Below are 25,490 nucleotides of genomic sequence, written 5' to 3' on the forward strand. Positions count from 1 at the left end.
GTGCCTCAGCAGGTTTTTTAGGTTTCTTCTGAGGCCTCTCTCCTTGGCTTGCCAATGGCCACCTTTTCCCTATGTCTTCATATGGTGTCCATCCCGTCTTGTCCCTCTTCTTACAAGAACAGCATTCATACTAGAGTAGGGCTCACCTTAGTGGCTTCCTTTAACTTATTAAATGGTGAGTCCATTTGGCCCAACCAGGTGTCCAGCTGCCTCTTCTTAGACGCCATCACACTACAGCCTCTAGGCAGAGGTGCTCATGGGAGATAACAAAGTAGGAGGACCCAGAGCTCTGTCCCAGCATTGCAACATGTAACAAGGACACTGTAGGGGCTGCTGTGGGACCCCCTGTCTACCTGACCATTCTCCACCTCCAGTTCTTACCATAGCGTCTGGGTCCCTCTCTCCCACTCCCTTTTCTTTCCCTAGGGTCTGGAGGTGTGGCTCTTTGATGCGTCACGGTCAAGGCTGCAAGGCTATGACCATAGTAACCCTGGCAGTGGCGACAGAGTTAGCTGCTCTATGTAATGTGCATACAAAGTTTAATATGTCAGCTGAGATTGATTTCCCTTCAAACTGTCATTTTTTTTCTTTTAAATGTTAAATGACTTGTGGTGTTCTGGATTGAACTCAGAGCTCTGTGTATACCAGGCAAGTACTCAGCCATTGAGCTCTTGTACCTCCAGCCCTAAATTCTGTCCTTTTAAAAAGCTTATTTATTTATTGTAATTTTTTTTGCCAGTGAATATCTTTAGCACATGAAGGTTAAAAAAATAACAATAATACTATTATCTTCAAGGCTTTAACCACTCCTTCCAACTTTGATTTTTCTAGAGTTACATGCACACCAATGGCACATAGAAATGTCTAGACAACAAGAAAATGATACCAGACCTGTGTGCAGGCCAAGTCATCCTCCAGACAGACAGTTTAGGCTCTTGCAAGACGTTCTCAGGGGGACATCTTTGGGTTTGTAACATAGCAGGAGGGCTATGAGGCAGAGCTGAGATCTGGAGCTCACAGCCAGGGGTACTGCCTCAAGCCCCCAGGGTGGGCCTTTGGGTGATGTGGCCCAACCCGTTCCTGACTTCCCATCTTCACTGTGGTGCTGCCGTCTAAGCCCTTTGCAGGATTTCAAAAACAACAGCGGCCACGAACGATGGCAGCTGCTGAAGAATGCGCTATTTTTGCAGAGAGCAAGATGAAGGGGGTCCGCATTCCCACTCCCCCTTTCAGCGCTGGGAGCAACCTGTGCTAGGACTCAGCCATGCTCTCCAGCGGTCAGATTCATTTCACAATGGCAGAGACACAAATGCTTTGATACAGGGCCTGGAGGTCTTTGAAAGGCAAGTGGCTTTATTTATATTCCTTATGATCATTATGTGCTGGGATTATTTTCCCAGTAGGTGATGTCTCTTTTGCCCATATTTATGAAGCAGGCGAGAAAGCATTTAATGAATTTCAAGAGTGTTATTTGACTGTAAAACACATCTCAGTATATTCACATGTAAATAACCCTTTGATTTGTTCTCTCTGGTGACCTTTTTTCTTTGGGGGCTACATCACAGTTTGTTGTTGTTTTCCATTTTCAAATGGGAGGCTGGATGATAATAATGAAAGATTATGCAAAAAATCCATGTTTAAAATAATGTTGATATGCCACTTGGGCTGTAGGATAATTACAGTAATTTGGCTATTACACTATATGGAGGCAGGAGTTGGTTGGTAGCAAACACAGCAATAGGGGTGATTCAAGGGATTTTCATCCCACCCGGCTGTTTGATCCTGCTGACTTTTCTCTTGAAAATCAATTGCTCTCTATGAATACTCTGAATTCCCCCTTGATTAAATTGGCTGTCAGTGGGCTGCACCCATTACGTGGGGGTCGCCCCGAGTTCGCTCTGCTTACAAATGTGTTTTTATTTTGACAACTCTTAACCTATCATGGACCAAATTTAATCTGAGCTAAGAAACAGAGGAAGTAATTTACTAAAAACACAGTCTTAGTACTCGGCAGCAAACAAAGGGAAATGTAGTGCTGTGGTTGCCCAGCGTGAAGCCCGCCCGCTCTTCTGCTCCTGGGTCACAAGCTTTCTCCCCCTGGATTTTGCTTGATCTTTGGTGTTTTCTGACCTCCAGCCAAAGACCTGGGAGAGGCACCTGGAAGCCTCTTTATCTCATGGGTTTTAATAAATCCTGCCTTTTGGAATCAGGGTTAGAAAATTTGATTTTTTTTTTTCTTGAAGATGAAAAAAATTATTAGCATGACTGGGATATAGGTTTTTTTTTGGGTTTTTTTTTTTTTTTTTTTTTTTTTGTGTGTGTGTGTGTGTGTGTGTGTGTGTGTGTGTGTGTCTAACTCCACAAGGAAAGAGACTATCTTTTTTACTGAGTGCTGATTTAAGTCTACATAAAATATTTGGCAGTCAAGAGAAAAAAACAAGCCCATCACAGCACTAGCTCTACAAAAATGCATTCTGTAATAGTTATGGGAAAAGCACTCAGTTTCTCTTAGACAGAAATGCCCTGTCGATGCACAAACACAGGTCTTGCAGCAAAATGATAAAATATAGTTTATTCTGGAGCCGAAGATGAGTGTCCATGGCCTAGGCGCACAGATTCAGACTACCCCCAAATACTGTGGCCTGATGGAGCAACAGCTTTATGGAGTTGTTTTAGTAACAGAATGAAGAAATTTATAAATAAAAGCATTTCCAAGGCATTGGTAGAAACATCAGGTGGGTAGGTTACAGTCAAGCAGGGAAGTCATGGATCTCAGATGCTCTGTGATAACATTCTTAGCCTTTGGGTTAGTCAAAGCTATTAGAGATCTGTCTGATTGTACATTCTAAAATGGGTTTTGCCTGAGAGTCACAGGATGTTTGGTCAAACACAGAGATGGGCAATGAATGTCAATTTTTTATTTTATTTTATTTTATTATTTTGCTGGGGCGGGGGAGGGAGGAGACTGAAAATAGTTCCAGATAATTTGGCTCTAAACCTGCAAAATTCCAGCTCTCCTTTATTACAGAAGAAACAGCCTTAAATTGACAGGGGTAGGGGTGGGGGTGTTAGTTTAGTTGCCGGTCCTTTTCTCTCAAATGTTAGCCATATGAGGCTGAGTCACCATGTTTCCTGTAAAGAGGGGCTTTTTCTTTTCCCACTGAGAAGTTTCCTGATTGCTAGTTCCTTCTATATTGGCTCCACCCTCACTTTTTGGGTGGAATCAGCTATTCTTATTTCACCCTCCTCGTGGAATTTCAGCTCTGCCCAGGACGGCACCACGGGGGCCTACAGCCCTTGAGGTCTCCTGGGGTGCTTACTGAGTCCATCCTTCTGGCCTGTGCTGGCTTCTGCCTCTGCAGGTTGCTACTCCATGGACCACTTAGGCAAATACTCTCTTTAGACTTCCTGGGTTCTGTTTCTGGTTAGATGCTGCTGCTGCTGCTGCTCCTCTTCTCCATCACTAGTTAGCCCAGGTGGACCTTGAACTTGCTGTGAGCTAAGGGTGACCTTAAAGTTCTGATCCGCCTTTGCCGCCCAGGTGCGGGAATTATAGGCATTGCGCCACTATGGTTTTATGCAGTGCTGGGAATTAAACTTGGGGTTTGGGTCATGTTAGGCAAACACTCTACCAGTTGAGCCACAAGCTTAGTTCTGCCGTATGTCTTTTAATTTGAAAAGCAAGTCCATTTACATTCAGAGTAAAAAAGGGAATTTATGACCACTCACCAGCATTTCAGAAGACATGTAAAAGAATCTACACACATAACAGGAAGATAAAAAAACAACCATAGAGGGCAGGAAAGAGTAAAACCCACTACAAAAGTAGATCAGGAGACAGTATATAAGAAACGTTAGAGAAGCAGCAAAATGGCACGAATCAGGATGTAAACTGGGGACCAAGTATTCCAATACATGAGCCTAAAAGAGCCATTCACTCAGCCCACCACAACATACAAATAACAACAGAAATAGTTGTTATATTCTGTCAGATCGTAACGGAAAAAAAAAAACTAGAAATCAGCAGCAAGAGAAATTATGCAAACACATGGAGATTGAACAAAATACTTTAGAACAGTTACTGGAACATTAAAAAAGTAAAAGGAGACTTAAAGACTTCCTACAATAAAAGGAAAATGAAAACACTATAACAGAATCTGTGGGACAGAGCAAAGGTAATTATAAGAGAGAAGTGTATAGATATTAATATCCACATTAAACCAAATCAAAGAGTCTGGTAAGATACCTCAGTCAGTAAAGGCACTGGCAGCCCAGCCTGATGACCTGCATTCAGTTCCCAGGGCCACATGATAAAAGGAGAGAACTAACTCCTACAAGTTGTCCTCTGACCTCCACATGTGTGCAAACATGTATTCATTGATTGTGTGTTAGCATGCGTGCGAGCATGCATGTGTGTGTTTCCATGCTATAGGATGAGTGTTGAGGTTAGAGAACAATTCTGAGGAGCTGTTTTTCTCCTTCTTCTCTATGGGTTCCTGGGATTGAACTGAGGTTGTCAGGCTTGGCAGTAAGCACATTTACCCACATCATTTTCACTAGCCCAGCATCCACAAGTTCAATAACTATAGGAAAGACAGAAGCAAAATTAAAATAAACTGAATAGTTATGAAGATGACTTTTTAAAATAAAGACAGGAGAGAAAAGAAAGTGCGAAGTGGAAAACAGAATATTCAAAATGTAAAGAGGAGGAAAGGCAGGAGAAAGGGAGAGAATGGGAGCAGAGAGTGAGGCTATAACAAGTTTTCCTGTTATTAGAAGCCGAAGAGGAAAATAGAGCCAACAAACTGAAAATAAAAGAAAATAAGAATTACATATATAAAGAAATAAAAGCTATATATATATATATATATAGATAGATAGATAGATAGATAGAGATAGATATCCCAGATACCAAAAAGAAAAGTTATTAATATAGTTACAAACACATATTTAGATTTATTTATTTGTATTTTTTTTTTGGTTTTTCAAGACAAGGTTTCTCTGTGTAGTATTTATTTGTATTTTATGTGTTTGTATTTTCCCTGCATGTGTGTCTGTATACGACATGTTTCCTTGGTAACTTCAGAGGGTGTCAGAATCCCTGGAACTGGGGTTACAGACGGTTGTGAGCCGCCATGTGGATACTGGGAATTGAACCTGGGTCCTCTGCAAGAGCAACAAGTGCTCTTAACTGCTGAGCCATCTCTCTAGCCCCTTAATATAAATATTTTTAAAGATTAAAGCATTGTCTCCCTGGGGGTAGTTGTGTAGGCAAAAGTAAGAAGTCCCTACTTAGATACATCTGTACTTCTTCCTCTGCTTTTTGTGCTCTGCACCCCTTGGATAGAACACGGGCTATGAGATGTGTACTGGTTTGTTATTGTTGTTTTCTGTGTTGCTTACTCCTCAGGCAGTGAGCATGTGGACTGGACAGGATGGGCTCAGAGTCTGGTTACAATAGCTTTGTTCCCTTGCTCACTAGTGCAGGGAACAGGAGGTCCCTAGGCTGAAGTCTACTCCAGACAGATTCTCTCCAGGGAGCTGCAGGCCTGGTGGATTTTTCGGGTGCTCCCTGAAGCCCATACCCAGAGTAGGGTACACACTACTGTCCAGGGGGTGCAGTGTGTCAGTTGTCACTGCTTTCCTGAGGCTGGAACTATCTCTGTGAGAGTGAAGAGCCTGTGAACAGAGACACTGTGCCCCACCTAGGCTGTGGAAACAATAGACCCCATGAATTGGAATTTCCCCAGGAGACTCATGCTGGGAGAAAGAAAAGGCTGAAGCCTGGTGTCAGGCAGAAGAATTTGTCTCCCAGGAAGGTATTTCATACATGTTCCTCTCCCTCCCACCACACCCCCCCACTCTCCCCCATCCCACCCCCCACCCCACCCCACCCCGGCACACAACCGTACAGGGACATAGACACATGGACACTAACAAGGACACAGACTGGAACACAGACATGGACATGGACATACACATATAATAAACAAATCAATAAAATGCAAAAGAAAAAAAACTTAAGAGATTGTACAACAACAGAGCTGTACCCATGAAGCCGCAACACTATGGTCACCTACACAAGAACCGCACAGTGACAGTTCGTATGTCAGTATGGACAGGGGAGCTCTCACAGGGCTCCACCACAGGCAGCTAAGAGACTACTTCTTTAGGGATGAGCTCCCTATAGGTTATCTGATCCCAAGTTGTTGGCCCTGAACACATGTACATATGAGCATAGACTAAACAGACACAGAAGGTTGTATAAATGTGTGTGTGTGTGTGTACATACACATATATGTATTTATGTAACAATAATACTTGAAGAGGTCATGACTTTGAGAGGTACTGGGGGCACAAGAGGAACTGCAGTTGGGGAGAGGAAGGGGTAGGAATAATGTGAATACAGTATTCATGTATGAAATTCTCAGCAACAATAACAGTTGAGAGCAAGCCAATCAGCAGCATTCCTCCATGGTTTCTGTTTGAGTTCCTGCCTTGGCTTCCATGGATGACCTGCGATTGGGACACATAAAGCAAAGGAACCCCTCCAAACAGAGTTGAAGAGATTCGACACAGTTCTGGCTTGTCAGCTCACCTTGTAAGTCCCACTGGAATCAAAACAGCGGGCCAGTGATGGATGGAACCACATCTTGAGCAAGACTGCTTCGTTAGAGTTTCCTCTTGTCCTCTGTTCAAACTTAAACCTCATGTCAGCGCCTAGAAGATGGACTGGAGCCTCTGGACCTCTTTGCTCCTTCCTAGTGTGGCCAGGAATAAAGGATAAAGCTCTTTCTCCACTTTTCACTATTCTCTTTAATTGGCCTAATGAGGACGAGTGGCTGAACCTAGCTTCTTAAGTCAGGTAACAAGGCCAGTCCTTGGACATAATTGCATGTGTCACCTCAGTCCTGACTCTTCAGTGGCCATCACACCCTCTGGTTTTATTTTATTTTATTTTATTTATTTATTTAATTTTTTTTGGTTTTTTTGAGACAGGGTTTCTCTGTGTAGCTTTGCGCCTTTCCTGGATCTCGCTCAGTAGACCAGGCTGGCCTCGAACTCACAGAGATCCGCCTGGCTCTGCCTCCCAAGTGCTGGGATTAAAGGCGTGCGCCACCACCGCCCGGCACCCTCTGGTTTTAAAGAGAAAGAGATCTGGATTCTGTACTGCGTCTGCAACCCAGATCCCACTGCGTATATTTTTCAGTGATACAGCTTCTGTGGTGGTTGGATGGCACGTCCGTGGACCACATGGCAGACGTTGGCTTGGACATTGTGGCAACACTTGCTTTGAAAAGAAAAGACAGAGAAGCAAGCTTGGGTGCGACCTTCTCAAAGCTGTCTTCTCCTAGAGCACTGTGCTTTCACGCTGGGGTACGTGGAGCGCTTCTCCAGTGCCAGCATGCCACACAGCTCCCAGATCAGCTAAGTTCAGCCTGCCTTTCTTCAGTGCTTCTGTTTCTATGCCCATTTTGTTCACTGCCTCCTCTTCCTTCCCTTTCTGTCACTCTTCCTCTCTGCGGATGCGTTGTGCTGCCTGCCCAGTTTGAATGGGCTTTAGCTAGCCCTGTCTTCTGATAACCAGACTTTCTGTATCTGTCCAAGGGTGTCTGTTTGACATTAACCATCAGTGCGCCCCCTCAAACGCCCACCACAGAGATGCAAGGAAGGGACTGCTACTTGCTTCTAAGCCACCATTGTCTCCTCTCTAATTAATTTTTAACTCTTTCTGCAAGATGAAAGACAAAATCTTTCCCTGGGGGCCCTCTGGGATACTACTGGTTCTGTGACAGTTGAACTCATACTGCCAGGTGCTGGGATGGTCAGTCTTCTCCCAAAGTGGAAACTCCTTCAGAGGTGTGGGTTGAAGAAGCTGTGTCTACAGGACACTCTGCTGCTGTGGGATGTCTTTCTGTATGCTGTGAATATATGTTGCTCTCATTGGCTAATAAATAAGCTACTTTGGCCTATGGCAAAGCAGCTTAAGGTCAGGTGGGAAATCCAAGTAGAGATACAGAGAGAAGGATGGAGTTAGGGGAGATGCCAGCCTGCCACCCAAGGAGCAACAGGATGCCAGCAGACCAATAACGCCATGGCCACATGGCAATGCGCAGATTAATAGGAAATGGTTGAGTTAAGTTATAAGAGCTAGCTAGCAAGAAGCCTGAGTCATAGGCCATACAGTTTGTAATTAATACAAGCCTCTGTATGTTTACTTGGGACCGAGCGGCTGCAGGACTGTGCGGGACACAGGAAAACTTCCATCTATACTCTGCTCATTTAAATAATGTCACTTCCTGTTGCTCCTTATTGTTCAGATGTCCTCAGTTTAGTTTACTACATCATCAGGGGTGTTTATCTTTCCACATTTACAGCTGGAAATCTTCCATATGATATTGCCTTGCCTGTGTCTCATAAGCTATTAGCAAGTAATGTTGATATTAATATTCTCATCATTGCTATTTTATGATCAATTCTTGCTTGTAATTATAGTCCCTTCTTTTATCTAAAATTCATTTAGGGAAGCAGTTTGGTTGCCAGTTGGTGTGATTATCATTGTGTGTTTGCTCTCTTGTCTTTAATTTCCAATTTTTTTGATTGTCTAGAAGAATAATCTGTGTACTTTCTATCTTGAGTTTGAATGAGTGTCTTCTACTCTAGCCTGATATAGGGTCAGTTCTTGTACAATGGACTTTTGAATGGTGTGAATTTCATGTCATGCTGAGAAAAAGATCTTACTAATGACACTCAACTCTTCTATATCCTCATCATTATGACCTGGCCTAACTCTGAGACAGGAAAATTTCCCACTTCACTGTCATCTTGTCTATTTCTCTATGTGTTTATAAAGCTTTTGGCTTACCCAACCTAGATGCTGGGCTCTCTGGTGCATGTCTTAGTTACTGTTCTCTCGCTGAGATGAACTACCCTGACAAAGATGGGTTTCGTTGGGCTCACAGTTCCAGAATCCAGTCCATTATGGCAGGGACATCACGACAGCAGGAGCTTGAGGGTACTGGTCACAAAGTGTCCACAGTCAGGAAGCAGAGACCGGTGAAGTTGTGCTCCTGCTCAGCTCCTTCCTCCACTTCCCCAGTCCGGGATCCCAGCCAGAGAATGGCACCACCAACAGTGGGGTGGTCTTCCCGCTTAGCTAACGCAGTCAAGGTAACCCCCACAGACACGCCCAGAGGCCCATCTAGTGATTCTATGTTTTGTCAAGCTTACAACACTAACCACCACAGTGCTTATGGTTTCACATAGTGAGACTGTCACCGTGGAGAGTATCTTTTACTAATATAAAATACTTTTGTAACATACAGTGTTAGTTTTCAATCACATTTTATCTGATTTAACATACCCATTTCTAGCCAACACTAAACACTAAGTGGAAATTCTTCAGTGAAGAAGTCTAAGTAATGTGCTCCAAGTTGTAAGCTTAGATATTTTTGATGGGGCAAAGTAGAGTAGACTTGACCCAATTTACTTAAGTATCCTGCCTTTGTTTTGTCTTTCATGCTTACATTTACTGTCCACATGCACTTGATTTTTATTTTTAGCAAAATATAGGAATCAAATATCATTTAAAATTATATATATATATATAACTGACCAAATGCCTCTCTCTCTCTCTCTCTCTCTCTCTCTCTCTCTCTCTGTGTGTGTGTGTGTGTGTGTGTGTATGCAGGTACCATGGCAAATGTGTGGAGGTCAAATGAGAACTTGTGGGACTCAGTTCTCTCTGACCACATGGGTCCCAGAGAAGGGAACTCAGACCATGAGGATTGGTGGCACAAATCTTTCCCCACTGAGCCATTTCACCAGCCCTTGGGAGTCTTCCTCAGTTGTCCTCCACCTTATGTTTTGAGGCAGCTTATGTTACTTACTGAACTTGGCATTCACTTATTTCACTTAGACTGGCTGACCAGCAAGTCCTGGGTATCCCCCTGTCTCTATTTGCCCAGCATTGCCTCATGCATGCTAGGCAGATGCTTAACCACTGATCTACCCCTCCAGCCAGAGACACTACTTTGAACAGAGGGAAGAGAAATACCAATTCCTTAAATGTTCTATGGAATTTGCCAATGAAACCGTGTAAAACTGATTCTATTATTATGTGAGTTTTTAGTTGGGGTTTCTGTGTTTTAAATTGTTATGCAACAACTTCTCTTTCACTTAGTTGATAGTTTCTACTTTTTATATATGAATTTGCATGCTTCATTTACTTATGAAGATGTGTCAGGATACATTTGAAGTGATTTTTCATTTTTATTGATTCTGCTCATGATGTTCAAAGCTGTGAGGTGATGTTTTCTTTCCCAGGATTCCTGACATGGATGTATATGTGGATTCTCTCTTTTCCAACAGCATTACTAGTGGTTTATCCACTTAAGAGGTTAGTCACTGGAAGCTAGTCATACTCAGGTTGTTCCTGTCTTGTTGTTGCAAGCAAGGCTGAAACGAATATCCTTGTACCTGACTCTTGCACTTTCTACAGGCCCTATTCTAGAACGTTTTCAGCTAGTCTTGGAGATGTTCACATTGTCAACAAAGGTAACTGTTCAGCGGCTTTCTTCTGAGCTTTCCTCCTTTGCCCGTACTTAATGATATGAGAGTTTCTCAGCTTGGCCGTGGGCTAGGTGCAAGAAGTTGTCATTGTTTTATTTCTCTGTGTACTGTTGAAGATGAATGCTTTTCATACACCGTATGTCTGCTGGTTAATTACAATTCCTATTTATTCATGTATTTCACCTATTGTGTTATTTCTGTTTTCTAGAATTCAATTACTGGTTTATTGTATGCGTTGTGAATATTTGCTTCATATATCCACTTTTGTGAACACGTGTGTGTGTGTGTGTGTGTGTGTGTGTGTGTGTGTGAATGGATGTGGGCACAGGTGTACCACAGCGTATATGTAGAGGTCAAAGGTCAACCCGCAGGCGTCCGTCTTCTCCTTTTACCATGGAGGTCCTAGGGATCAAAGGGAAGTCATCAGGCTTGGTGTCAAGGGCCTGAGCCAATCTCAACAGCCCCATGTGCCTCCTTTTAAAACAGCTTTGAAAGGATACTTTTTGACAGAACTTGAAATTTTTAGTGTAGCCAATTTGACAACCTTTTTCTCTTGTGACATTTGTCCTCATTCCTAGGGAAGGGTTGTCCCACCCACAAGGCCATGGAAATAGTCTTCTAAAGTTTCGTCTAGTCATTTCAAATAGATTTTGAAACTTCTGAGGTATAATTTTATCTACAGTTTATTTGGAGAACCACTAGAAAATAGGGGCTGAAATCTTTTTTTAACACGGTCAGCCAGCACTACTGTATAGCTTATTCCTTTTTTTTTACCAACTTGGCATGTCATCATTAACACCAGTCAGTATTTCCTGTCTGGTTATATTTGTTTTAGTTCATTCTTTTCCACTCCTACCTCAATGATCCTCTGGTTTAAAGACTGGCTTTATAGTATAGGAAATTTGAACCACTCTATTCCTTTGTAAAATATTGTTTACCAACTTTTTCTCCATATTTGCTCCTTTAGGATCACCTTATTTCCTTGCATAAAAACAGTTATAGGATTTTGATGAATATTTAAAATGAACATAAAAATACATACTGTTTCTTTCGGAAGCCTTCAAAGTATATTATGTTGCCTTCTCTGTCTATTATTCATCTTAGAAACAGCAGGGTAGATCCAAAGTCTAGTGGAGCCTGAAGCGTATGTAACCTGGGGTCCTCTCTAAAGATAGTCATAGTTATGAATGCAACATTGGATGCTGTGCATTGGGAGTGGCCTGTACCGGGGAGGTACTTCAACCTCCAGCCTGTGGTAAACCCTCTTCAGATAAGTAACATCACACAGAGAGAACACCGTAGAAAATTGTGTCTCCCCCTCTGCTAGAATAATTTATTTGTGACTTGGAAACTACTTAAGTGGTGGAAACAATAAAATAACAAAGTTGTAGCTGTCGTTTTCAGTGAGTGTCACCTAATACCACAGCCTTGACTTTTCTGAGATAGCGTGTCACATTTGATGACCTCAGGGTACATTGTGAGCATTAACTAATTAAACCTCATAAAACCCAAGAGACTTTGGAAAGAGAGATGTAGCATCACCTTGCCCAGTTCTGAAATGCAGCCATCTCTGGGGACAGTGGTGGCAGCTGCTGAATAATAAGCTTCAACACCTCACAACAGTTTAGCTAAGACAATTAGTCATTGTAGTTAGTAATTGTCTTGTGAGCATTAGACTATCAAATGGTTAAGTCACCAGGATTATTAGTTCATTGTAAATCTAATCCGTTCTTTAAATTTTTTAGAAATTTTGTTGTAATTGTAAAAAATGTACATATAGAGTAGGTCATGTTCTTAGGTTTTTAGTTCTGTTCTTCAGTTTGAAACTTAAAATAAGAACTACCATTTTAAAATACAGAGTGTGTCTTAAAACAGGGAACAAAACTAATCAATAATAGTAGAAGTCAGGAATAGGTGTGTCCACTCCCCAGGGGTATGAGGGAAACTTCCAGATCATGGAAATGTTTTTGCATATTCACCTCAGTAGGTCTCACGTAGAAGAGACCTGTGTGGAAGCTGCTTGACCTCATCACCTTTCTGTGTTTTTAACTAAGTGAATTAGCCTGTGAAAGCAGGCCAGACTTACCATCATGAAAGTGCTAGGAATCCCAGCACAGGACACACTCAGGGGCTAGAGACACCTTAGGTTTTACTTTCCTTGAAGCATCCTTCTTCAGAAGGATTCTGACTTTTCTCAGGACACTTCTTCATGGCCGATGAGCTACATTTCATGTCTGGATATGAGTCTCTCCCATTAGGACTTTCAGCATTATTGCTTTCTGAAACCTCTTCGGGTATCACTTTTTTCTCTGAGACTCTCACTGTATTTCACTTACCCACATCTTTGTCAAAAGTAGGTAGAAGACATTCGTGGCCCAGTAGTTTGGGTTGAACAATGTCTGTAGGAGTCATCCTGGTGATGGGTGTTGAAAGATAAGCTAGCCAGAGAAGGAAGCAGAGAGAATCATGAGCTGTCCCGGACTCTGCAGTGTCTGATGGGACAGTTAAAACTGTGAAGGCAGAGCAGCTTTCTCACACTGACTACATCCCTGGGACATTCAGAGGACCCAGGGTGCCTCATGCCTACAAGCAGAGCGTCTGTGCTGCTCTGAGCTGTGACCCATCAGAGGGGGAGAGCAGAAGTCACTGCTGAGGTCCCTCAATGGAGCAGGCCTAAGTGAGGCAGGAGGCAGGAAAAACATCCCTACTGTGATGATCTCACATGCCCGGCTAGGGCATGGATGACTTGGAGACAGAAAGGAGTGGAAGAGAGAGAAGGCAGAAAGAGGGAGAGTCTGGGAGGGAGGAGGCCTTTGTATGGTAAATAGGCGATTTTCCCATTGTAATTTTTATAGATGAAGCCTGTAAAGAATGCCCAAATTCCTTATTTTACAGAGCATATTATAACAACTGCTCAGCTCCAGTTCTCACTTAGAAAATAGAAAAGGGAGCTGACATGGTTGCATACAGCTATAATTCCAGTGCTCTGGAGGCTGAAGTGGGAAGAGCGTGAGTTCAAAGCTAGCCTGGGCGACATAGCATGATCCTGACAAAGGATTAGAGAGGGCAAGAAAGGGCCATGGGGTTGAGGGTAGAAGGTGGGAAAGGAGGAAGAGACTAGGGAAAGGAAAAGAGCGAAGAAATGCTAATACCCGTGTCACTGGCAGACCTTAAGTTGATGGTATTTCCAAAGAGGAACAGCCCTTTCCTAATCTTTGGCATTCAGAGAGCACCGTATAGTAAATTGTGGTATTTCCATCTTCTAATTTAGGACTGTTTCAAAGCCTGCCATCCAAGAAGTTGTTTATAAACTTCAAAGGGGCCTGACATCAAAGGAGCCTGTTACCCAGAGCTCGGCAGAGGCTGGGGACTCCTGCGTGTCGGGCACATGCCCTTTGTGTGCATCATTTCATCTGTGCGGCTTCCCTGGGGCAGCATGGTTTCATCTTCATCATGTGGACGAGGCAGAGAAGGGCTGAAGAGGAAGTAGCCTAGAATCTGAGTGTCAGCGCGAGGATCAGGGTGGGCGGCAGACCTCCGTGCTCTTTTCCAGTTTCTCTGGAATAGACAGCTGCAGATGCACCGTTACTTAAAAGCACTTGCGCATGCTCCCCAGCTTCCTGTGGTGTTGTAGGTTGCTTATCACTTACTTTCTGCCCTTACTCTACCTTTTCTTTCCAAGATACTGAAATCAAGAGTGACAGCCAGGGTTCTCAGAAGGTAGCTGAGGAACCAGGGATATTTGCTTCTTCAGAGGCCATAGTGGAGACACAGGTAAGGGACACTCCTTGCCCAGGCCTGAGGGATGGGGATGGGCCTGGGGATACTCTGTGACACTGAATGGGGCTTTGGTGTTAGGATCATCCCTGAATTCTGTCATCTACTGCAGAAAGGCCCCCCTTAACACTAAGGCGGTGAGATTGCATCCATTGGTAATGGGCAAGCCTCGTGGGCACGCTCTAGAATGCAGGCCGGGATGGAACTTCATCCTGTATTTGTTACCTTCCTCATTACTCTTGACAACTACGTGGCAAAAGCAGCCTTGGCAAGGGGGATTTGGTTTGGGCTCGCAGTGTGAGGAGGCTATAGGCTATCATGGCCAGGATGGCACAGCCATGGGAGTGTGAAGCCGTGGGAGTGTGAAGCGGCTGATCACACTGCCTCTGAATTCAGGAATCAGAGGAAGAGAGATGAATACTGGCTTCCTCCTCCTCCCCTTCCAGAATTCAGTCTGGGACCCCAGCCCATGGGATGGTGCCATCCATATCCAAGGTAGGACTTCCCTTCTATGGAAATGCCCTCAAAGATACACTCAGAGGAGTATCTTCTAGGTGAATGCTAATTAATAATCACAAGTCTACACCTTGTCAACTCGATACCCAAATATGTCACTTTTAGCTATTACACTGTACTGATGGTCCTCAAAGGTTCATGGCCATCTCATATGAAAAAGTGCATTTAATGTATTTCTAGAGCTCCCATAGTCTGTACCAGTCCGAACAGTGTTCAAAAGTCCAGTTCCTGTGGAAGAAGATTCAAGGCGGTCTTTTACCTGTGAGCCCCTACAGAATAAAAAAATATTACATACTCCTAATATATGCTAGCACAGAGTAAAATCTCTCTTCTGAAAGAAAGGACTAGGCACATAAGCAAGGGAAAACCAAAGCAAAACGAAAACCCAGCAGGGCAAACAGCAAATACTGTTGTGTGCCCAGCATCTTGGGCTCTTGGTGGTATCATCTGAACTCCAGCAACCCTGGGTGGTGCCACTCTTCCAGCTCTGCCACCTGTAGCAACATGACATTTCTTCTAGGCCGGCTCCAGTCCGTGCTTGTAACTTAAGTGAGTTTTTCCATAGCCCTGGTGTCTCCAGATCCTGATGTCTCCTTGCAACTGAAGCATCATTATCTCAGCACCATACAGTGATCTCTCAGGGACACCCTTCAGGGCATCTGACCCTGCCACACAGTGCCTGGCCTCTGTGGCTTTCTGGAAGCTAGTGCAAGTCTCCGTGATCCTATAACTCTTGTATTTTATGTATTTGTAAAGCCAGCATCATGTGAACAACACTGCCAAGTTCTGTTCCCAGCTCAAGATGCCACCAGTTCCTCTCCACCTTCCTTCCTGAACATTCCCTGACTAGAGGAGGCTAAGGCAGAGGAAGCTGCTCATGGGAAGCTGATTAGGCAATCCAGAGTCTCTGAAGAAACATCCAGGCTCCACACCGTCAAATGCACCAGCATGTTCCTTCCTGCCCTGGTTGGGCCTTGCTACACCACAGAGACTCCTGTCCCTGCTTCCTGGAGAGCTGGCGGGCTTCACTTGTGTGATTTCAGGATGAGCTTTCCTTTACCTTCTTGCTGCCAGTGTGGCTCAAACGGAGCAAGTGGTGTGTTGCTGCCCAGACCTGTACCAGGGGATGAGTTCACTCCCAGGGAGTCCTGAACTAGTCATGTGATGAGGTAGATATGGCTAATGGGTGGACCCAGGAATCCAGCCATGGCTCCATTTGAGTTACCAGTGTCTAAAAATGCCTGTATTTGAGGGGCAGGTTCTAGCTCCTCATACACTCATATAAATCAGTGCATGTCCCATTGTCCTCAGGAGCTTGGCCACTCAGGTCCCCTCCTTAGAAGACCTCAAGAAGTGGGTCAGGCAGGTGTGGGTGAAATGACTGGGTTCACCTTTAGGTTACTGCTAATATCCTGGCACTGTGTTAGCACTCAACATGGGTAAACTCTGAGCGGGACTGTACAGTATGGTATAGTCCCATCAACTTGTGCTTGACTGACTCCTTCAGGATTATGGGGAGTTGAAGAACTATGGTTTCTTGAGTCCCAGCACCTCCTTTCCCCCTCCTTTATAGCCTTACACCAGAGAAGAAAAAGTACCCCTTGCCAATCAACACACACACACACACACACACACACACACACACACACACACACACACACTAATATTGGGGAGAAGAAGAAAGGAGGACCTGAGTCTTCGCACTAGGTCCCCTGGATTATCCTCCCCAGTTTTCATGTTGTGGAAATTTTCATTCTCTATGGAAGAATGCTTGCTGGTTGCCCCAAGCCACAAAAAGTCTCAATGTGTAATAATTGGGTATCATATTTCAAGTACCGTTTTATCCACATGGATCCAGTGATCATAATGGTCAGGCACCCTGCTAAGTGCTGAGGGAACCCCCAAACCAGAGTTTAGCACCAGCCTGCGAGAGGTTGTATGTAATGGAAGGAGGCTCTTTGGGAAAGGCATGGAGAAGGTGGAAGACACCAAGAAGAGAGGACCAAAAGAAGAGTGGATACTTTCAAAGAAGATTGGAGGGCCTGGATAATGGAGGGAAGTGGAACTCATGAGTGGCATTTCAAAGAAAGGCAAGAGACCTCTATTTGTGTCTAAAATGGAACACTTTATGTGGTGCTGCAGTAGACATCACATTTACTGTCCTCAAACAACCCTTCCCCCAAAAAAGGTCTAAAATACACGAAACAAGCATTCTCAAGATAGCGCTCTGTCTATGATAGCAAAGGATCCTGATGTTGTTGAGATGGGAAACAAAGTGAGTGAATCTGTGATTGTCCCACCCTACTGGCCTCAGAAAGTTTCCAGGCCACCTCACAGCACGTGAGAATCAAGCAAATAGCCACAAAGACAGAACAGTGGAGAGGAGAGAACTGCCCAGAGAGTGAGCAGTGTCATCCATGTGGGAAGGATTGCTTTTCAGTCTTCAGTTGAGCACTGGTCAGAGCATGTGTGTAAGGAAACTACTGAGGTCAGACGTGAGCAGTGAACCTTCCCAGGGGATGAGAGCCAGCAGTGCCTAAGGCTTACAGGCTGGGAATGGTGTCTGGACTCAACAAACTTGACCAGGTACGGGGAAAGTACACACGTGTAATGAGAATAGTTAGTTCTAGAGAAAGCACCATTCCAGGTCTCTCTAATGACCCAAGGGCCAAAAGGGTCAAACTGTTTCCAAGTAACTTAACTGAGTCTCAAAGTCTAAGAATAGTTGTAAGAATGGAGACATATCCACAATGTTTAGAATCCAGTAAAAATTACCATATACTCAAAACACTGGTACCATATATAGCACCTCAAACAGAGATAAATCCATTAATCAACCCCAAATGAAAATGGTCCAAAATTTTGTAGAGGTAAGAAGTCTCTGGTGGCTGGCTGCTCTGCTTCTCTGATCTCCAGGCAAGCTTTATTTGTTATAAACACAAACAAAATATCACATAACACAAGATTGCTGACTAGATGTGTCCAGTGGCCTTCCCTTTGAAGACAAAAAGGCCAAAACATAGGAAAAGTGAAGTTATAAAGTTATTTCACTGTTTGAGGTGTAGGGTCGGAGTGGTCAGGCATGGCAGTGCGTGGATCTAATCCAAGCACTTAAGAGGTGGGGTCAGAAGCACAAGTTCAAAACAAGCTTGAGATAGATACAGAGCTGTAGGCTAGCCTGGGCTTCATGAAATACTGTCTCAAACAAACAAACAAAATTTCATAAACCAAGCCAATATTTTTAAAAAGGATGATAGTCATGATTTAAGATGATCTGTTCTGGAAATACAAGACTGTCTAAACATGAAAACAATCAATATATTTTATTATATTAACAAACAAAAACAAACATTTTCCTCATAAATCCAAAAAAGGAATTTGAAAATTTAGCATCCATTCCCCTTAAAAACTTCCAGAAAATTAGGAATAATGGAATTTAATTTGATAAAGTACATTTAAAAAGACAGTTAACTTGTTAGTTAATGGTGACAGATGAACTCTCTTTCTCTCTCTGACTTTGTTCACTTACCACCTCAATTCAACGTTGTACTGATGGGCTAAAGCCAGTGTACAAAATATGAAAAAAAAAAAAAGAATTAGTATTTTAAGGAAAGCTAAACTGCATTTTGTTATGATCATTTATGTAGGAAATGCACAAAACAGCTATAGTATTAGTACTTATTTAGCAAATTTCAAAAATGTATACATGTTGATGCATAAACTTTACTTTGTCTCACATGAATTACATTCTTGCTGTTGTGACCCAATACCTGATGGAAATAGCTAATGAGAGGAAGGGATTGTTTTGACTCAAGAGTATTGGAGGACTCATTCCATAACCACTTGGCTCTGTGTTTCTGGGCCTATTAAGAGGCAGAACCCCAATGCTGCAGGAAGTATGTGACAGAGAAGCTTCTGTGGTAGACAAGAAGCAGTGAAAAGAAGAATGTTCACTCTTTGCTGGCCTTCTCCTTTTATTGCATATGGACACAAACCCATGGGATTGTGCCACCCACATTTTCAGGGTTCTTCCCCTCTTCATTTTCTCTCAAAATGCCTTCACAGACATGCAGGATCCATTACAACCTCCTAGCCAGTCAAGGTGACACTGAAAATTAGCTTTTATAGATGTTTATTAATATCTTTATATAACAGCAGCACACAAACAGAAATAGAAACACATGCCATTTAGAATAGTAAAAATATAGGAAATATTTGGAGAGAAGTCTAATAAAAGATGTTTAAGATCTGTCCATTGACAACTGCTAAACCTTTCTGAAAAAAGAAATAAACCAGTGAGATATCCTTTACTCATAGATTTGAAGACTTGATATTTGTCAAGATGTCAGTTTCCCAAATTGCTCTATAGATTCAGCAAGACCCTAGTCCAAATTTAGCAGGAATAGTATGGAAATTAAAACAGAAAATTCATATGGAAAGAGGAGGGACCCTTAGCAGTCAGGAAATTTACAACAAAGTTGTAGGATTGAAACAAATTGGCTTCAAGATAGATTTTAAAATTCTTGTATTTAGGTAACATGGTCCTGATGTTAAGGTCAATCCAAACAAAACAAAACATCATGATAGAAATGAATATGGAATTGGAGTGAATACTTCCCAGAAGAAAATTTCTAAATGAAATGATATTCAACTTCCTCATTAGAAATGAGTCATTAGAAATGCACATTGAAAGTATAATCAGGCACAACTATGCATTAGTAGGATGATCAAAAATTTAAAAATTAAGCATTCTAAATTTTGATGTAGGTGTGTAGGAATTGTGGCTCATTCACACATGGACCATACTTAACAACATGAGGGAATAAACTGCCAGGATGTTTGAGAATATGGATGATTTAATTTTTTAATGTCAAAAGAAATAGAAGTCAACCCCTCTCCCAATAAAAGCATACCCACAATTCCAAGAAACACAGACCAATCTGGTGACAAAGAACAGATGAGTGTTTCCCTGTTTCCAAGACTGCAAGCAGTGGGCACAGAGAGATGCAAAAGCTTAGGGGAGTGAGGCATATGCTCATTATTTTGACTAGGGTAATCGTTTTATAGATAAATACACAAGTTAAAACTCAGAAGGCATATTTTAATTAATTAATTAATTTGTTTATTGGTTTTTCGAGACAGGGTTTTTCTGTGTAGCTTTGCGCCTTTCCTGGATCTCACTCTGTAGACCAGGCTGGCCTCGAACTCACAGAGATCCACCTGCCTCTGCCTCCTGAGTGCTGGGATTAAAGGCATGCGCTACCACTGCCCGGCAGAAGGCATATTTTAAATGAATGCAGTTTATTGTATGTTAATTATACTTTAGTAAAACTGATTTTTTAAAAAAAAGCTTGGTTATACAGAATAATAGAGTCAACAACTAACATCTAGAGAGAATTAGGAGGTGCCTGTACTGTCCTGAGCATCTATCAGACTACCATATATGCCTCTTCCCTCTCCCTTAAACAAATCTTATGAAGTGGAGAGATGGATGCTGGTTTGTTTCCTTTTAACAGATGAGGAAACTGGGCCTCCATCACTTTCTCAATGCCTCCTAGCCATTAGCAGAGACAATGAGGTCTAAACACTGGCTACTCACTGTAGAGCTTGAGTTCTGCAACACCATGGGTTGGTTGATTCTTAAGTCTTCTCACTGTTCTCTGCAGGAGAAAGAGAGCAAAGAATCTTCGTTTGAGGATATGCTATCAGGAACCTTCAGTAGATTGTCTGATGAAATGCAGGTAAGGTTTGTGCATGTACAGGGCCTTTGCTCCCTGCTGGCTGGTGAGCTTCCCTCCTTCCCCTTCAGCCTTGGTGTGCCCTTTCCTCCTCTAGCCCTCCACTGCCTCTCCCCAGCACATAGCTACTGTTGGCCTTGGGTTAGCTCTGGGTAACAGTGACCCCACGGTAATTAATCCCTAATCTCACACCCTCTGCACAGCTCAAACTGCAAGTTATATTTTGTTTGTGTTTCAATTATTTATATAAGTAATCATCTTTTTTTTTGATTCTGTGCCCAAAGAGAAACTTTGGAGAGATAAAACACTTATTACAGTACCTCCTCTGTTCTGTTCACCCCCCTACACACATACAGGTACATACCATGTGATATATGCAGATAACTATCATATGCATACACATGCCCAGGTACATACACTTTAGTATGTGCACGTATGTGTAGCTGTAAGTTTTCCTGTGTCCCACCCAGTCCTGCAGCTGCTCAGACCCAAGTAAACACACAGAGGCTTATATCAATTATGGTTCAATTTTCTTGCTAGCTGGCTCTTGTAACTGGCCATTTCTATTAATCTATATGTCGCCATGTGTTCCATGGCTTTACCTGTGTGCCATTGCATGCTGCTCCCTGGATGGTGGGATGGTGTCTCCTCCGCCTCTGCCTTTCTTCTTGTCTCTCTCCTAGATTTCCTGCTTCCCTCTAAGCTGCCTTGTCATAGACCAAACAGCTTTATCAACCAATCAGAGCAACACATATTCACAGCATATGGAAAGACATTCCACAGCACTTCCCCTTTTCTGTCTAATCAAAAAGGGAAGTTTTAACTTTAACACAGTAAAATTACATCTAATAGAACAGTTATCAAGCAAGAGTTATAGTTACACTTACGTGCTTCTTAGGGTCTGTAACAGTTCCCTCTTGTTGCAGGCTCAAGCCAAGCTTCATTTGGTTAACCAAGGTTTACTTGGTAGCACCTTCCTCTTTGGCTGTCTTTAGGGCATCTTTGTTACTTTCCTTCATCCCACTTACACCCTAACACGGTTCCTCTGTCAAACTGGTTCCACTCATGCCTTATGTCATCTGTTTCTTGCCCATAAATGGGAGTTTTGAGATCCCAGTGCCCTGTGGTCCTACTCAGGGTTCTGAGCTTCTAAGGAACAGAGGAAGGCATTGTAGTTTCTTGAGTAGGAGATTGACATGATCTGCCCTTTCCAGCCCAGTGACAAGAACAAGGCCAAACCTCTTCCGGATTCCAGAGGGCCTCCTGGTGACAGGCTGCTGCACTCTGCTGTCTCTAGAAGCTCGAGCATCTCTGAGGGAGGCCCAGGCCAAAAGAATTAGCAGATCCATGAGGGCAAGGGGCAAACACTGAATGTTGCTTCAGCAGTCAGAGTTCTGTCAGAAGGCCAGACCCCCTGCTGTCTAATCCCTTGACACTGACCAACTCAGGAGTTTGTGCTATCGGCAAGAAAGAGTGGGGGTGGGGCAGCAGGATGTGCTGTCAGCCTGAGATGGCACTGTATGGGGACAGGTCCACTTTTGCATTTGCTGCTGGACCTCCACCCTCTGCCCTCTGTCACTTAGTGTCCATCAGCACCCCAAGAAGAGGGCTAAAGGCGCCTAGCTCCGACTCACTGTCAGGAGCACCCAGGAGAGGAGAGTCACTGGGGAATCAACACCCCAGCTCCTGTACCTCTGAGGCAGTGCTCAGGATGGAGTCCATGGTGAGAAGCCCCTCCTTGAAAGGCCTGTGTTGGTGACCTTCGCTTCCTTGCCTCACTTCCTTTCTCTCTACCCAGAGGTTCTTGGGAGCTGCTGAGCCCTGGAGCTTAGGTTTGCCTCTGAGGAGCCTACACTAAGACACCTCCAACCCTAGGCCATTGTTGTGCCCCAGGCAGGAGAGTAGAGATTCAGTGGGAGGTGACAGTTCTCTCTCTAATATTATTCCTAAGAGTGAGGCCACTACTTTATAGACCCAAACACGGATGGAATAGGAAGGGAGGACCAGAACCCGTTAGACCCCCTGAGGACATGTAGGTAAGCAAGGAAGATCGATTTCCCATGTTTATCTCCCGACCCGTCCAGAAAAACCCCCACAAAACACTGAAATGACAGTGAAGAAGTGAAAAGGGCACAGATCCACAAAGACAACAGGCTGGAAGGGAGTTATTGGAAGATAAGCACTTTAAAAATATTTAGAATCAAGAAAATCGATGAAGGAGTTTGCACTGGCTTAGCAGACCTGCGAGAGGGGGGAAGGGGTCTGAGAGGAGACTAGTAACAGTGGTGTGAACTCTGCACAAGGGCTTGGGGATCTGCCGAGGGCAGGTCAGGGAGGAAGCTGAGCACAGAGGTCTGTCTGGCAGCCTGGTGCCGAGTAGCCTGGGCCCCAAATCCCCTGCACACACTACATAGCTGACCAGCCACACCCCAGGGGAAATGACCCGGTAAGTATTCCCTGGAGAAACCAAGAAAACATGACTCCATGTTCCACAAGGCTGTCTGATGGTGAAGGGCTGTGGACAGAGAAAGTGCAATTCTCCATTTCAGATGAAGGAGCCCCAGCTGCTCCTGCAAGCCGGAAGCCAGGTGTTTGTTGGAGTATTCTGTCGCTGCTGTAATCAATTACTACAACTTGGTGGCTTAAAACAATTGTGCCCGTGGGCTTCCAGGCCGAGAGACCAGAATTCCCAGACAGGTCTCAGTGCACTAAGCCTCTAAGTGTAGGTGGAGGGTTATTTCTGAGGGATCTAGGGGAGACTCTGTTCCCTTACCCTGTCAGTGTCCGGAGGGCATATGCATTCCTTGCCCTTTGCCCTCTTCCTGTATCTTCAGGCCCCAACAGTGCACCTCCCTACCCCTATCTGAGCACACTGCCTCCCTTGTCATTGTATCATATCCGTTTGAATAAAGCCCTGTGTCCCTGTAAGGTACATGTCCTCAGGTTCTGGGGATGCAGACACACTTTTTGAGGGCCACTGTTTTCCTGCCTCAGTCTCTCCTGAAGGTTAGAACTGTAGGCTGGGAGAGCTTTGTATTAGTAACTTTTTTGTTGCTCTGATAAAACACTGTGACCAAAAGAGTTTATTTGGGCTTACAGTTCCAGAGGGCTAGAGGGCCATCATGGTGGGGAGGTATGGCAGGAAGTGGCAGGCACAGCGGCGGGAGCAGGCAGCTGAGAGATCACTTCTTTAACAGGAAGCAGGAAGTTGGGCAAGACTGGATGCTCTCAAAGCCCGCCCCCAGTAATATATACGCCTCCAGCAAGCCACACCTCCTAAACCTTCACAAACAGTATCTCCAAGTGTGTCCTGAGTTTTAAATACCTGACCCTGGGGGACATTTTCCCTTCAAACCATTACAAGCCCCAAGTCCTGAATAGGCAGGGGAGAGAAACAGTGACGCTCATAGATTATTGCCTAGACCTGATTGCTTAGAAAACATTTGACCAACACTTCTCAAATCTTACAAAACATGAAAAAATTTAGAAACCAAGGAAATAAAAATAAAGTACACAAATGAGAATGGAGTTATGTTATACTACTTTGTTCGTGGTGGCAACAATATATCCTAACACATGTAATAATGTATCATAACAATATCTATATTCTGTGATCTACAGTATATCGTAACAGTGTCAATACTGACGTAATGAGAAATGTAATTTAATTGTTCTGTAGGGACAGAATGCAGGCAAGGAATGGTGGAAGTGACCTAAATATATCCATCATTTCAGTGTTCAATAAGAAAAAATTTAAATTGATGAATTAAGGAATAACAGCATAAGCATGTTTTTCAGAAATAGAGATAAGTACCCCAAGAAACAAAAAGGTTAAACGTGATACCTGATGGGAGGGTAGGGAGGTGGAGGGAGGGGACAGCTGGTTTTCTTTACTGCTAGTATTTTGACTATATGCTTGTGTTACTTTGGTTAATAAAATTCCAGAAGAAACTCAGAACGAATCAAGTTTAACCCCCCAAATCGGAGTGGATGTCTCCAGTATTAACTTCCCTGGTGGCTGAGGTCAAGTAGACCTTTCTGGGCTCCATCTCTTTCCCAGAATCACCTGAACATTCTAAAGGTCCAGAAATTCCAGTACCACAAAATGTTAATGGAACCAGTTTTCAAGACCGAACTCACTTGCTGACGGGTTTAATATGTATAATACAGTACCACCACACTAATCTTTACCCAGTGGAACAATTTGTTTTCTGGCCTTTGTGTGAGAACATTTGAATCTCATTAAGAAGGTCTTCAGATGGACCCTCTTGGGATGGTCTTGTCCGAGGAGACAGTCACAGGCATTGTATTAACAGGACGTGTAGAGGCAGTGCAACCATTAGTCCATTGAACCTCAGTGGTCCCCCGGCTTGCCCCTCTCTCCTTGCTCTAGGATGTGGAACAGAAGTTCAGCGTGACTTCCGTGGTGGGTGACGAGGACCTCACTTTGAGCAGTGAGAGCTCCCTGCCATCCTTCCTGTTCCCGGAGGAATCCTCCCACTTCCGCCCCATCTACCTGGGAGAATCTGCTGCATTTTGTATTCAGCTCTTTTGTATTGATGAGAAATATGAGGCAAGGCAAGTACTGATCTCCAATTTGTCTGTTGTGCTAAGAACTTCTTAGGCAGTAGTTTTTCAGAGCATGTGGTCTTTAAACCAAACTCCATATCCTGGGAACCTTAAAACAACAGATTCCTTGACCCTACCCAGAGATTCTAGTCCATAAATTTGGGTAAGACCTACAGAATGGGACAAAAATCTGTGGCCAGTTCTACTTCCCCTGTACCACAGTTGAAGATCTGAAAATTCCTGTTGGGTAGCCATATACTGTTTCCATTTGATACAGTGTGCAGTTCTCGGAGTCTTTGAATCTGTACTGCGTTTGGG

General features: G+C 43.6%; 1 protein-coding gene across 1 annotated transcript in view; it reads left to right on the plus strand.

Annotated features, from left to right (window-relative positions):
• Positions 1-25,490, plus strand: part of Cfap61 (cilia and flagella associated protein 61) — a 300,156-nt gene that overhangs the window by 55,884 nt on the left and 218,782 nt on the right. Inside the window, exons 9-11 of the mRNA XM_059258957.1 lie at positions 14,255-14,346; positions 20,532-20,606; positions 24,997-25,181. Of these exons, the coding sequence (XP_059114940.1) occupies positions 14,255-14,346; positions 20,532-20,606; positions 24,997-25,181 (352 nt within the window). The remainder of the gene's footprint in view (positions 1-14,254; positions 14,347-20,531; positions 20,607-24,996; positions 25,182-25,490) is intronic.

This window comes from Peromyscus eremicus, chromosome 4 (genome assembly GCF_949786415.1).
Source record: "Peromyscus eremicus chromosome 4, PerEre_H2_v1, whole genome shotgun sequence".
NCBI classification, from domain to species: domain Eukaryota; kingdom Metazoa; phylum Chordata; class Mammalia; order Rodentia; family Cricetidae; genus Peromyscus; species Peromyscus eremicus.